Raw genomic sequence first — 15357 nt, 5'->3', positions numbered from 1 at the left:
TAGCACCTTAAAGACCAACTAAGTTAGCTCTTGGTATGAGCTTTCGTGTGCATGCACACTTCTTCAGATACACTGAAAAGGGGTTAAGAAGGGGTGACGTCAAGGAGCTCGTTATCTGTCATTGGATAACAGTTTAAGGTGGCCGGGGTGGAGTGAACCTTTGGTTCAGAGAGTTTATTAGCAAGGAGCTGAAGCGGCTCACTTGCCCAGCGCAGAGGCTTATGGGAAAGCAGGAGTTTGAGCCTGCGGGGTCCTTAAAGGATTCTGGGAGGCTCGCCTTTTACGTCAAGGCCCAAGATAGAGCAACTCATTTCAGTTCAAGGGCCACACGTTATCTCATGGAAAAGCTCTCGGGGGCCACATTCGAGTAGTGGGCGGGGCTAGAGGGGAAAGTATGGGCGTGGCTTGATTTTTAAAACCCACCTTTATTCAGTGGCCTATGATATGTCTGTCTTTGTATTTATTGCAGGAGTGGGGAACTTCCAGTCCAAGAGCCCCACAGGGCCCAGTAGGGACACCCAACTGCCCTGCACCTCACGTCATTCATGCCTTCCATGATGTCATACATGCCCATGTGGGAAAGGACAGTGCTTCAAAGGAAGAATTGGGAGCTTTAAACTGTGTTCCCAGTTGCTTCCAGTGCTTGCAAGAAGGGAGCGCATCTGGCTCCAGGAGGGGAAACTGGTTCCCATTTGATGGGAACGGTTTTTTCCTCCCAGTACTGTTCACATGGGCAGGTTTGCAAAGGATGGGGCTGGTTGGTTGCGGAAAGTAAAGGTAAAGGGACCCCTGACCATTAGGTCCAGTCGTGGCTGACTCTGGGATTGCGGTGCTGTTTACCTTCCCACCAGAGTGGTACCTATTTATCTACTTGCACTTTGACGTGCTTTCAAACTGCTGGGTTGGCAGGAGCAGGGACCGAGCAACGGGAGCTCACCCTGTCGCGGGGATTCGAACCGCCGACCTTCTGATCGGCAAATCCTAGGCTCTGTGGTTTAACCCACAGCGCCACCCACGTCCCACCTGTAAGACCCACCTGTAAATCATATGGCCATTTTATTTATAAACCTATTTATACACTGCTATTCATTTAAAAAAGAAAAGCATTTTACAACAATGGCACATGAAACCATACAATAAAAACCATATTTAAAAAGTTAAAGTTAGAAATCCACTAACTTACGCAAAGGTGTATTCTTAATTGCCTGCATAAACCTGATGGCACAAAAAAGCAGGCATTCAGAACTTGAAACAGATGTCTGCTGAATCTCTGTTGGCAGAGAATTCCACAGTACTGGGCCATTTCTTATTGTTGGCAGATGAGACTTACCAACTCAGAAATGAACTGATAGTATGCAAATAAAGGCCCCTCATCTGTGCCAATGGGTCAGTGATATGCAAATAGCTGCAGCCAATCGTAAGGGATCTCGTAAATCTCTGGGATGTGATTTACATGTAAGCCACCCAGAGTGGCTGGGGAAACCCAGCCAGATGGGCGGCGTATAAATAATAAAATTGTTATGTGTCCTGTGCCAGCCTTACTATTGATCACCTGAGCAGGGGCTGCCTCTTGACTGAGGACCTGTCATTTTTTTGGCAACACTCTCAGATGGTGTGGGTGGTATCATGGCCACCCCTAGGCTGGCAGACCTGCATGTTCATTACCCCTGTTTCTGGCAGGTTTTTTAAAATGTCATAATCAGTGTGCAGGGTTTGTTCAGGAAAGTGCTTCTCAGCCCTTTTATACTTGGGTCCTCCCCAAATTAGGTGGTGGAGAACTTCCATTCTGTGGGCTAGTCTCGATCCATCAGAGGGTCCAATTTGGCCAGGGAGGCCTTTCCCTCCCAAACCACCTGTCAATCATCAGACATCACTCATGGGACAGCCAAGGGGTATGGTTCAGTCCTGCTGGGAACTCCTTCAATGCCACATTTATTGCAGGAAACATGCTGGTGAAGCAGACCCCTCTCCCAACCCATGGGTTAACTATGACAAGTGGGAATGATGGGCCACTGTCCATGGCCACCGAAGAGTCACTTCTAGCCAAGACACAGCTGGGATTAGGGAAAAGGGCTTTTGCAGTGGGGGTGGGAATGCTACCCTGTGGCTGTAGAAATTAAGAACTGTACCCCAAACTTAATTCCATGTGACGGTTCTGATCACTCCATTCCCTTGGGATCATGCTGTTGACTGAGTTATTCCATGCACCAATGAGGAAGACTGGGGTGTTTTGGTTTTTTTGGAGGAGTGTGGGTGCTCTTGCCGCCGAGTCCTTGTGGTGTGTGTTGCCAGCTGAAGTGTAAATGTGTGTGTATGCGTGCTTGGCTGGCTGTCCCTGTTCCTTCCAGCACTTCTGTGTCATGGGAGGGAAGACAGCGACAAGAGGAAACAACCAGAGGCAATGTCTGCACCAGGAAGATAAGATTTGGTGCCTAGCACTGCAATGACTTTTGACTTGCTCTTGATGTTGTGACTTCCTGGAACAAAAGTAGGGTGGCAAGGGGAGCCTGTGGTGGGAGGTGGAGGAGAGAGTGCCAGGAGGGGCTTGCCCAGCTGCTCATCTTTCCTGCCCCCTCAGATGGAAAGAGGTTGCCCCCCTTAGAGAGAATACAGTCTGCCTCTTTGTTTGCAATGTGGATGTGTGTTTGTGTGGATGCACGTATGTGCATGGATGGGTGGATGGAGTGGATGGAGCAGTCCATGCCTGGGTGCTGATTCCAGCTTCACCCCCCTGCTATAGCGTGTGCAAGGAATGGGAACTGGAACCAGGGAGTGGGAGGACATTGAGGTACATTCCTCCTCCTCCTCTGGGGGATACACATGTGGGAATTTGCACTGAGAATCTCCAAGTGTTCTCTGCCATGGCTCTGATTTGTCACTTGTGTCCTTCAGCCTCCATCCCTGGACCTATGGCAGCAGATCAAGCAAGTTCACAGGTGAGGGAATCACCCCCAACATCAGAGTAAGTTAAAACTGGCGTTCCCCTACCCCTAGTGCTAGTCCTCAGCTAATCAAGCTCCGCAAACACATAGCAAATGAAAAGGGAGGGAACTGGGTTTTTTAAAAAAAACTTTTTAAATTATTTGTTGGGTTATATCTTACCTTTCCCGACATACCAGGGTGCTCATGGCAGATTACAATACCAATCCCCTACTGAGTCAACCCCATGGAATTCCTAAAGAAACACGCAGAGAGAAGCCAGGTCTTCTTTTTTAGCCCACCCAACCTCTTAACCAGTTAAAAAGGAGCATCAGCATCACAGAAAAAGGGAGGGAGTCCTTGATCCTTCAGTGAATTAAAAGGTAAAGGTAAAGGACCCCTGACAGTTAAGTCCAGTCGTAAATGACTCTGGGGTTGCAGCGCTCATCTCGCTTTACTGGCCAAGGGAGCCGACGTTTGTCCGCAAACAGTTTTTCCAGGTCTAGATTGGCCTAAAACACCACACCAAAGGCTCCCAATTTAAAATTTAACCAAGTCAGATCCATTAATTCCACACATCCACTGGGGAGTAAAATACCACAATTTAATATCAAACCCTTACGTTAAATAGCAATTTTCTTTTCAAGTTTGGGTTTTCTCCCCTCTGTTCTCAGACAATAAATTCCAGCTTTAGCAATTAAAAACCACAGAGATATTGGCATCCTGGGAAGGAAAGTTCTTGGCATCCAAGTTAAGCGGAGTTGCGGTCAGCCCTGATGGTCCACAGTTGTGATTCGGATGGGGAGTCTCTTCTGGGCTTCAAAGGCAGCAAAGAAGGGCCCCCAAAACACACACAAACCTCCCTTGAAGTGACTCGTGCAGCCTTCCTCTGCTGCCAAGGCAAGCTGAATCAGCATGCCTGGCAGGAGGACCACAGCAGCAGCACTCAGTAGTCATTCAGCCAACCTACCGCCAGGGCAGGACACCCACAAGACGTGGCCCAGCTGGGGCTTCACCACCTGCCTCAGAGTGAACATCCATGCTACTAAAAGAAGGCCAAAACCCCAGACAGTACATTAAATGTGTGGCTGCACTTTAAAGTGAACAGCTGAGGATCAGGATCCTTTCCCCCAGCCATCCTGCCACACCATCCTGCAGGCAGCTATTTACCCTGCGAGAGAAGCTGCTATTCCCCCAAGAAATGGCTGGGGACCATTTTCATCAGGGCTGTGGTTCATGGGGAAAAGATTCAGGCCTCCTCCTCCTTGCATTCCAGATAGCAACTATAGATAAGGCCATGACATGCTGGACGAAAGACACCCCACATAACATGACATGCAAGTTTGCATTTAATTTGTTTGATTACACCCCCTTTTAAAAAAAAAACAGGCCATCAAGCAATGCAAGAAGCAGACATTTATCATACTGTCTGGTTTGGCCCCCATAGTGTAAAGTTTCTCAAAACTGGCTTGCATTGCATTCTCTCTAAAGGCCCCTGGGAACTGTAGTTTTTTGCAAAGGTGCTGATTCCACTAGAGATTCCACAGCCCCTTTCACAGTCCTCCATGGGGATTAATTACAGTGATGGTCAGAACTGGCCTGGAGCACCTGAGAGGCTCTGTTGAGCAATGAGCTCAGGTGCCACCTAAGCCACCACTGTCTCACCCAAAACAACAACCATCCATGCAGGGAGGCGGTTACTCTCCCTACCTAGTCAATCAAAAAGCATGACACCCAACCACACACACACACACGCCAAACCCCCATAGACACCCCATCTCTTTCATTATCATCACTCAACCCTGCCCATCTTCAGCATCTGTCCACTCAGCTGTCCAGCCACAAAACAAATGTTGCCCGACCCCCCCCCCCAGTCAATGGGGACAGGCCAGAATCTCAAAGTGCCCTGAAAGACCTTTAAATTAAAGCTCAAGTGCTAAGGGAAGGGGGGTGCGCTCCCCCACCCAACAAACGATTGTCTTCACACGGCAGCAGATTTTGGCGTCCCTCCGCAGCATCACGGGAGCGCAACTCCTAAAGGGAAGAAGGGAAACATTCAAGCAGGCACAAGGTGTCAGCCAGGAAAGATTGCAAATTCTTCCAAATGGCTAGTGGTCAAATTATTGCAAAAGTTTCTCAGGAGTTGCTGGCCCAAGTCAGGAGGAAAGAGCTCCTCCCATCCTTGTGCACAGCAGGTTCTCAGGAAGACGAGGACAACGGGCGAAGAGCATTTCCAGAGCCAAACCGAGGTTGCGTCCAGTGTATGGGGCAGCAGAGTGGGGGCTCTTCTGATTTCCAACCCGTCTTTGCCACACACACACACATGTTGGCAATCATCTCTGCCATCAGCAGGCATGGCTTGCAGCCCTGTGTCTCCAACAATAGTGCATCCCCACAAGGCTGAGCTGACCACCTCCCAGAGGCTGGAGGCTTTGGAAGGAGGTCGTCAGTAGCTGCTCTCGTGACCCGTCAGGATGTAGAGGTTGCTCTGCGCTGTGGGGTTGTCTGTAGGGGTGCTCTCCAGGATGATGTCTCTGGCAGGGAGGAGAGAGAGGAGGCAAGAGGATGAGCAGCACAGCCCATGTACAAGCATGTGCCAGGCAGGCAATGGAAGGGCTGGCACAGCCAGGGCATTGGCAAGAAGTACGCGGGTGGCGCTGTGGGTTAAACCACAGAGCCTAGGACTTGCCGATCAGAAAGTCGGTGGTTCGAATCCCCGTGACAGGGTGACCTCCAATTGCTCGGTCCCTGCTCCTGCCAACCTAGAGGTTCAAAAGCACGTCAAAGTGCAAGTAGATAAATAGGTACCACTCCGGCGGGAAGGTAAACGGCGTTTCCGTGCGCTGCTCTGGTTTGCCAGATGCGCCACATGACCCATGCACCACATGACCCGGAAGCTGTACGCCGGCTCCCTCGGCCAATAAAGCGAGATGAGCGCCACAACCCCTGAGTCGGTCACGACTGGACCTAATGGTCAGGGGTCCCTTTACCTTTACCTATACCTTTACCCCAGGAACAGGCAGGGACTTTGCTGCCCTTTGAGAGGGAAGGTGGGATAGAAATTTTAAAAATATTTTTAAAAGGCACAGGGAGGAAGGAAAGCTTTCAGTGCACTCCAGTTGAGAAACTGGCCCCATTTGCTTGCAACACTAGGTGGTTTTAGCTGTTCTTTTATCTGTGAGCCTCCTGTCATGGAAAAGGTGGTTTATAAATAAATATATAACAACCACCACGCTGAACAGGGAAATGCCCTTACCATGCATCTCTGAGTATTGGGCTTCCCTGCTCTCCAGCCTCCTTTCCTCCCGCATCTGCAGTGAACTGAGTCTTCCTTTTTGCAAAATCCTGGCTTGTCATTCCATTTGAACCAGAGATTGTGGATAAAAGCAAACGCCAGCTGTGGTCCATACAAGCCAAGACAACGTCCAACCATGCGTTGTTTGACAAAACCAGAGCTTGTTTCAAACCACAACCTGCGGTTCAAACAGAACGACAGAAGGCTGCAAAACTAAACTCTGCTGGAGTCCTGGCTGCACCAGAAGGAGGAAGGGAGATTTTGGCGCCCCTCCACAGAGAAAGGCTGTTCCAGCTCCTCTACAGAGCACCGGACTGCGGTTTAGTGTGGCTCATAAGCACACCCACTCAGCCAAAAAGCAATGTATGTGGATCGGAGGTGACACTGAATTCCATGTGACATTGCAACAGGAAGGGGGGAAATGGAGAAATGTTGAGGTTTCCTCCTCAGAGGCATTTCCTCACCTGTGAGCTCCCAAGACCCGGAACACTCTGGACTCATCCGTCACCTCCTGCGTCACCTGTTACAGAAGGAAGGGACAGCTGAGTGGGAAATCCCCATGTCAGATGCCACATTTCTCAAACCCATAATACCTTTTAACTTCTTAAAAAAGGAAAAAGAATTAACCCACTGCTCCTATTAATTACCTCACATTTTCTACTCTATTAATGATGATGAGTAAAATTAACTGTATTTATATCCCACCCATCTTCCAAGGAGCTCAGGGTTGCTGCACATAATCCCCAGCCCACCACTTTATCCTCACAACCACCTCCTCCTATGAGAACTCAAAGCCATCCAAGTGGGTTTCATGGCCGAGTGAGGATTTGAACCCAGGCCTGCCCATCTCTAGTCCAACAAACCACTAAGCCACGCAGCAGAAAGGTACCACTTAAACCATGACAGGAGAGTGCGGTGGAGGTCAGAAATAGGAAGATGCCTTATGCTGAGCCAGACTGTTAGTCCATTCAGCTCAGTCTGGTCCCACACCGGCAGCATTCCAGGGTTTGACCTGGGATGTGTTGCATGCAAAGGAAATGCTCTGCCACTGAGCTAAGGACCCTCCTGAATGGGTAGGTATGTTAGGATTTTTATCTATCCGAGCTGCCCCAGCGAGTGGTACCGTTGTAATGTGTTTTGTATCATGTGAGTGTCTGAGAGTGTGTGAGACAGGAAGTCTGAGTACTGTTGGAAGTCAGTTTCACTTCTGAAAGTGTTGCTGTTCTGTACTGGTGCTCAAAGAGCACAGACATGCTGATGGATTCTCTGTACATATAGACTGTAAAATAAAGTAGTTTTAGAACTACGATTGACTCTTTATTCTGCAATGACATGCCAGAAGAAGGGCGTGCTCCTCTCAGGAGGGAGGGGTCGCTTATCACCAGTCTCTCTGGACTGAGGGTAATTTACAGCCAGGGAGGACCACCAGAGACACCCCGGAGTCTTGGGAAGTTGGCGGCCTTCCCGGGCGTGTTTCCAACAGGGTATACATAGAATTGGAAGGGACCACAAGGATCATCTAGGGCAACCCCCTGCAATGCAGGAATCCTTGGTCCAAGGTGGAGCTCAAACCCACTGCTCTACCCACTGAGCTATCCCCTGTACGTCAAATGTCACAGACGGAAGGCACACAGTCCAGGAAAAACAGCACCTCACCACCCCCACCGCCCAATGGAGCTTAACTCATGTTTTCTCTGATGGTCCTGTTGTCAGGCTGGTGGTTCGATGCCCACAGGCCCCTCTGCCCCAGGCTGGCCGGACTCACCTCACTGGATTCCAGGCTTCGGCCTTGCATGCCATGTTTCCAGAAGGCCAGGACACTGTCCTGAAGGCACACTGCAAGAATGGGGAGACCACAAGTGAGCAAACAGGCCCCCCTCAGAGGTTAGCTGTCATAGCAAGAGCCTCTTAACTCAGGAATCAGGAACCCCACCTCCCAAATCCGATACAGTGGTGCCTCTGGTTGCAAACGGAATCCGTTCCGGAGGCCCATTCACAACCTGAAAGGAACGCAACCAACCCCTGCGTGTGCGCGGGTTGCGATTCACCACTTCTGCACATGCATGTGACGTCATTTTGCACGTCTGCGCATAAGCGAGCGGCGGAACCCAGAAGTAACCCTTTCCGGTACTTCCGGGTCTCCACAGGACGCCACCTGAAAACACTCAACCTAAAGCAAACGTAACATGAGGTATGACTGTACTGCCAAAGGGAAGGCACTCGAGGATCCACGACCCGTTTGGGAGGCCTCAAACCCCACCCGACACCCCCCACCCAGGGACCCTCACCTACCAATGGTCTCGATAGGGAAGTGGAACGTGAGTTCTGGAGGAAGGGCTCCCTGAGGGGCGCCGTGGAGGTTCACCACCCTCACACAACCTGTGGGAACGAGAGGAGGAGGGGCAGCGTTGGCCAAAGGGCAAAGAGGCAAGCGAGGGGAGGGGCAGGCAGACCGCGGGGAGACCAAGGCCAAGGGAGCAGGTCAAACTGGGAAAAGACTTACGCTCAAAACACACCAGGACAGTGTCGCGGTCCATCTGCGTCACGTGGCTGGCCATGACCAAGGGCCGACCTGCAAGGAGAGAGGCATGGGAGGCTAGTCTAGGGCTGGCCCTGGCAGCAGGGGTGGGGGAAGCTGGGGGCCACATTCAGAGGAATGGGAGGAGGAGCAAGAGGGGCGAGATGTCAGTGGGAAAAGAGGAGGTGGTTGGCATGCAGACTGCCTCAGGCTCAGCCGCTGGCGAAATCTCCTTACAGGACAGGGAATGTCCCCTGCATGGAACCATGAAGAGCCACTGATGGAGCAATGGATCTGACTCAGCATAAGGCGGTTTCCTACATTCCTTTTTTTTTGGCCAATTATTTTTTATTGCTTTTCAAAAAAATTAATGAATTTAACATCACATTCATTCAAATTCAGTACAAATTTAAAAGTGACTTCCCACCCTGCCATCTTGATGGTTCACTTCCCAGCCTCGTTAGCTGCTCAATATTAAATACATTTCTAAATTCCATTTCAAAAACAATACTTTAGCATTTTATCTTTGATTCCCCCCCTTCAATTTTCTTCCTCTTTATTACCCAACGGCTGTTCATTTCTAGACTTTTGCTTAACTATAACATATTCCCTAATGTCAAGAAGAGCTACTCTTCACTTTGTCAGCCCACAAATCCTTACTTTTAAATCAGTAACCCCCTCATTAAAATCAATCTCTCCTGCTATTTTCCATAACCCAACATTTGACTGGTCCTAATAAACACAGAGGGACGCAGGTGGCGCTGTGGGTAAAACCTCAGCGCCTAGGACTTGCCGATTGTCAGGTCGGCGGTTCGAATCCCCGCGGCGGGGTGCGCTCCCATTGCTCGGTCCCAGCGCCTGCCAACCTAGCAGTTCAAAAGCACCCCTGGGTGCAAGTAGATAAATAGGGACTACTTTCTAGTGGGAAGGTAAACGGCGTTTCTGTGTGCTGCGCTGGCTCGCCAGATGCAGCTTGTCACGCTGGCCACGTGACCCGGAAGTGTCTTCGGACAGCGCTGGCTCCCGGCCTCTAGACTGAGATGAGCGCACAACCCTAGAGTCTGTGAAGACTGGCCCGTACGGGCAGGGGTACCTTTACCTTTACCTTTAATAAACACAGACTGCGTTCCTATTCAGTTCAGTCCCTTGTTCGGAATCATGAGGACTAGAATCTTATTTTATTTTTAGGGAAAGGGCAAACCAGCTCAGTAGTAGAGCATCTGCTTTGCATGCTGAAGCTCCCAAGGCTCAGTCCCCGCTGCCATCTCCTTGTAGGGCCTAAAACTTTGGACAGCTCCTGCTAGTCACTGCAGGCAATTCTGAGCCAGATGGAAGATTCTCTTTATATGGCAGCTTTTGCTGGCAGCTGGGTCACCTCCTGAGCCATGGGCCTTGGCAGCTGCCGGGCAATGCAATCTCTGGCACCAGTCCAGCCAGCTGCCGTCTGGTTACTTTGCCTTTGACCACCCATGGTCAAATATGCCCCACAGAACTGAACTCTTCACATGCATCCTGGGTGATCCTGGGCCCGTCGTCATCTCTCAGCCTAACCCACCTCACAGGGTTGTTGTGAGGATAAAACGGTTGGAAGGGGAACCATGTCTGCTGCGCTGAGCTCTTTAGTGGAAAGTCAAGATTAAAAACTTAATTTTATTCAACACACACAAAAATTCTACTCGCAAACTTAGTTGGGCAGGTGCCAACAGGGTCACCATGCTCGGATGAACGCTGAGGGGTATGCAGAAGTACAAAACAACTTTTTAAAAGGCCAGAGGGGGCAAACCCCACACAGCCCTGAGCGTAGTCAATGGTTTCCAGGAGCCATTAAATGCTGAATGTGTGTTAGAAATGGAAAAGTTGGTGTTGGGGGGGGGCATTAGGCCTCCTTGAGACTCCAACATCTTCTCCTCGAAGGGGACTGCCCTGGAAACTTAGTGGCTGGAATCTTAAACAGGATCAGTCCTGTTAGAGGAGCCAGGATATCCTCCAACATTTGGGGTTGGGTCCATTGTAACAACGAACAACTCAGGCCTATGGGGTGCATCTGTGGCAGAGATTATTTTATTATGTGTTTATTTATTCCTGCACACCTGGCTTTTGTCCTTCACCCTTCCTTAAGAAAAAAAATATGTAAGAAGAGTTCTGTAGGATCCGGCCAATGGGGCTCCCATCTAGTCTAGCATCCTGTTCTAACAGCAGCCAACCAGACGCCTGTAAAGTGGACGCTCGGGTTGCAAACGTGATCTGTGCGGGATGCACATTAGCAACCCGCAGCATTCACAACCCGCATCTGCGCAGGTTGCGATTCGGCGCACGTGCGACCGCCAAAACCCGGAAGTAACCCGTTCCAGTACAGTGGTGCCTCGCAAGACGAAATTAATCCGTTCCACGAGCTTCTTCATCTAGCAGTTTTTTCGTCTTGCGAAGCAACCCTATCAGCGGCTTAGCGGATTAGCGCTATTAGCGGTTTAGCGGCTATTAAAGGCTTAGCGGCTATTAAAGGCTTAGCGGATTAGCGGCTAAAAGGCTATTAGCGGCTTAGCGGCTTAGAAAAAGGGGGGGCGGAAAAAAATTGGAACACTTGCAAGACGTTTTCGTCTTGCAAAGCAAGCCCATAGGGAAAATCGTCTTGCGAAGCAGCTCAAAAACAGAAAACCCTTTCGTCTAGCGGGTTTTCCATCTTGCGAGGCATTCGTCTTGCGGGGCACCACTGTACTTCCGGGTTTCGGCAGTCCGTAACCCGAAAAACGCAATCTGAAGTGTCTGTAACCCGAGGTATGACTGTATTGGGAAACCCACAAGAAGGATTGAGCCCAGGAGCCGTCTGCCCTCCTGTGGGTTCCCTCAAAAGGGGAGCAGAGGGGGGAGGCCTAACAGTACTAAGCAGCAGCTCTTAAAGGGGCCGTGCCCCACCCCTCCCTGACTCCATGCTGGTTTCCCTCTCTCTTACCTGAAGGGCTTGAGGTGCTGAGGCCAGTGCTGAGGGAGAGGGTGCTGAAATGCAGCTCCGCCCCTGGCTGGTCAGTGCCGGTGACCCCCAAGCACACTTGCGGGTATTCCTCCGTCTCCACCACCAGCAGCTCAAAGAGGGTCAGGGGGACGGGCAGCGCCACAGAGACGTGCTGGAGAGGAGAGAGAGGATGCAGGAACCAGGTCTGACACTGCCCAACCAGGCCCTCCCTGCCTGCTCCCTTGGGTGCTCTTTGGAATGCCAGAGGGGGAGGGTCTCTCCTCCCATCCTGCACCCCCATTCCTGGCCCTGCACCCACTTACCTTCAGCAGCATGAATTTCTGCAAAGGCTCGTACCACTGCAGGAGGGCCAGGCTGGAGGGGAGTGCAGCGCAGAGGAAGGTACTACCAGAGTAAGGATTTCGCACTGAAATACAGAAGAACCGGGGGGGGGGGGTTGTCAACCTCCCCAAAGTCCCTCTTTCCCCCTGAAGAGCCTCCTGATGCCTCTTTGGTCAAGGCTTCCTGCCCAGCAGCAGCTGACAGCAGAAAAGGGGTTTGCTTCTCATGGCGCCTCTCCCTGTCTCTTGAGAAAAACTAATTCAGAGTGCAATTCTCTGTCCTTTCAAGAAGAAATGCAGCAGAGCATGGAGTAGTTGAGCAACTCAGAGACAGGGCTGCCGGCAAGGAAGTTGCTGTGCTATGTTGTGGGTTGGGCCTGTTGTCATGCCCTCTACACTTGGGCACTTGGGCAGTGCCATTTTAGCAGTGTGTTTATCTTTCAAAATAAAACAGCTGCATTTTAATTTGCGCTAAAACACTACCCCGCTTGTGTTATTAAGTTCAGCGAACAAAAAGCCTTCCGGATTAACATGTTGTGTGAAGGGCTCTCCATGTTCACGCAGGCTCCAAAAGGCTGCAAAATTGCAGCTGGTTGCATGTGACTGTTGCTGGGCCTGCAACAATGCTGCTCTGAATCTGGAAGGCACAACATCCCACAATTCCTCCAGGGCATAATTTAGCCGAATTTCACTCACATATGGCCTTGGGCTTTTCACTTGGCTTGTTTTTTAGGGAAATGCAAGTGAGTGCTGGGGAGAGCTGCAAATTTGACTGCTAAAGGGCTTCTGGGGGAGGCATTGATTACTATTTTCTCATCATGCCGTGTTTCTCATCAAATTCTGCACACCCACAAGAGTCACCCCGTTTTCTTTTTCCAATGGATGAGGAAGCCATTAATCACCCACTTCCCCCTTTCAATGCGGCTTACTCCAATTCCACCCAACTGCATTTCTCAAAAAAGCACAACACTCCAGGAGGCTGGCATAACACAGGGCCACAACGTCGCCTCCAACATAAGACCAGAGTTGAAAAGCTGCTCCCCTTTTGGCTTTGGGGTGCAGAATACTGGTGTGACCCAAATATCAGTCAAATTTTGAATATCCAATTCTCCACTGAACATCACGGGGTTGTTGTGAGGGGAGAACAGGGAAGAAGAAAATTACACTGAGGTCCACTGCCAAGGGCCTTCTGGCGGTTCCCTCACTGTGAGAAGCCAAGTTACAGGGAGCCAGGCAGAGGGCCTTCTCGGTAGTGGCACCCGCCCTGTGGAACGCCCTCCCACCAGATGTCAAAGAGAAAAACAACTACCAGACTTTTAGAAGACATCTGAAGGCAGCCCTGTTTAGGGAAGCTTTTAATGTTTAATGGACTATTGTATTTTAATATTCTGTTGGAAGCCGCCCAGGGTGGCAGGGTATTAATAATAATAATAATAATAATAATAATAATAATAATAATACATATGACTTCATGAGCTCCTTGGAGGAAAGATAGGATATAAAAACTCCCTCTCCCCCTCATCTCCTCCAACCTCCACGTCCCCAAAACTCCTCTTTCCCTCACACAGCCACCAACTGTCATTTCCCAGCAGGCCTGCCCCACTCCAGGAAACTCACCTACATGGCACTTCAAGCATCCTTTGGTGTCAGCTATCTTGGCTGAGAGGGCAAACTTCCTGTCAAGAGAAAGAAACAGCTTTAGGCCTGGGGGTGTGTGTGGTGGGGGGAGAATTTCACCAGGTCAGAGGCAAAGAGGAGAGGGTCCTCCCCGCCAAGTCCGTCCTTAACTGAAAAGTCTGTCTGAGACTGAGCAGGGGACCGTCTTCTGTTTGCAAAGCAAGAGCTCTAATACAGAGCTATAGTCCCCCCCCCCCAAAAAAAACGAAGTAAGACTCCAGTCCTCATGAGGCCCAATAAAGGAATCATTAAGCGGGAACTCAGGAAGCTGCTTGTATAGGAAATCAAGCCCACTGGGTCCACCAGCCTCAATACCACTGGCATTGCCTGGTTGTGGCCCTTCGGGGGGGGGCGCTTTCAGGTGGGAGTCACCTGAAGTCACCAGGGAGGGTCCTCTTCTTGGGCATCACATAGGCTGGCTTAGGAATGTACAGGCCGCCTCTTAAGCCCAGGGGCACCCAGAAACCACAGGGTGGAGATCTGGGGCTCTGCACAGCTCCTTGCTCCCATGGGCCCTCTGCCTGCCCAACATCTTTCCCAGGACCCCACAGCCAACCCTTCCCAGCTTCAGTTCCAGTCGCAAGAAGCTCCCTGGGAAGCAGCTTGGAGAAATCAGCCATACCTCCAACACTAGGATCGGATATGGGGTTGGGAGCGGGGAGAAGAGAATTTACTGCTCTCCTCTCTTTGAAGTGGGGGCAGGGGGGGTCCCTCCCTCCCCACCTCTCCCCACCTGGGGATGATCCGCTCTGTCAGCCGGTTGGTGGCGATGGAGAGGGGGACCTGCCGCTTCTGCAGCTGGCGCCGCTGCTCAAAGAGACCCACAAGGTTGTGGGAAGAGAGTTGGGAGGACTTCCCTGCAAAGGCAGAAGCGGGGAAATCGGGAGGATCATTTGCCAGAGCAAAATGGAAGTTTAAGCAGGTGCCTTTATATATACAGTGGTACCTAGGGTTAAGTACTTAATTCGTTCCGGAGATCCATACTTAACCTGAAACTGTTCTTAAAGCACCACTTTAGCTAATGGGGCCTCCGGCTGCTGCCGTGCCGTCGGAGCCCGATTTCTGTTCTTATCCTGAAGCAAAGTTCTTAACCTGAAGCACTACTTCTGGCTTAGTGGAGTGTGTAACCTGAAGCGTATGTAACCCGAGGTACCACTGTATAAAGAGACCTTCTGGACTCTTCAATCCTATAGCCACACACCCAATTGCCCCTCTAAACCCAACATGTGAAGCTCACCCCCAGTCCCCTTAAATCGACCCCAATACCTATGGGCAAGGCAAAAAGAGGGAAAATGAGGGGGGTGGTTCTAGCTCTGTCTCTGGACACTCACCAGCTAAGGTCAGTAGCACATTGTTCATACAGTAGAGCCAAGAGCACCTGTGTGGAAGGAGCTGGGGGAGGGGAGCAGGCGGGGGCAGGGGCGGGGGCGGGGGGACGAATTGCACAAAGCAGGAGAGAGAGGGAGAAGTGGCGAGAGAGAAATCAGTCGCTTGTTGGGCCATCTCTGCATTTTCGTGCCATGAAACAAGTGTGTCCAAGTTAGATACAAGGAACTTAATGAAGATTGAATAGTGTTTATATATATAGATATTTTAAAGGAGCCAGCAAAAACAATATAAAATTTCAACAATCATAAGAAAAGAGCCTGTAGGGATA

General features: G+C 50.6%; 1 protein-coding gene across 1 annotated transcript in view; it reads right to left on the bottom strand.

The window, feature by feature from the left end:
• Window positions 1–3509: 3509 nt before the first annotated feature.
• Window positions 3510–15357, bottom strand: part of MAP4K2 (mitogen-activated protein kinase kinase kinase kinase 2) — a gene marked incomplete at its 5' end in the record, with an annotated part of 37265 nt that continues 25417 nt past the window's right edge. The window contains 10 exons of the mRNA XM_083477906.1: window positions 3510–5453; window positions 6679–6734; window positions 7980–8050; window positions 8507–8593; window positions 8718–8786; window positions 11683–11854; window positions 12006–12109; window positions 13641–13699; window positions 14434–14557; window positions 15032–15092. Coding sequence (XP_083334032.1) covers window positions 5366–5453; window positions 6679–6734; window positions 7980–8050; window positions 8507–8593; window positions 8718–8786; window positions 11683–11854; window positions 12006–12109; window positions 13641–13699; window positions 14434–14557; window positions 15032–15092 — 891 coding nt within the window. The 3' untranslated portion in view covers window positions 3510–5365. The remainder of the gene's footprint in view (window positions 5454–6678; window positions 6735–7979; window positions 8051–8506; window positions 8594–8717; window positions 8787–11682; window positions 11855–12005; window positions 12110–13640; window positions 13700–14433; window positions 14558–15031; window positions 15093–15357) is intronic.

This window comes from Podarcis liolepis (genome assembly GCF_965112155.1).
Source record: "Podarcis liolepis genome assembly, chromosome: 15".
NCBI classification, from domain to species: domain Eukaryota; kingdom Metazoa; phylum Chordata; class Lepidosauria; order Squamata; family Lacertidae; genus Podarcis; species Podarcis liolepis.
This window is presented reverse-complemented; position numbering and strand designations above follow the sequence as displayed.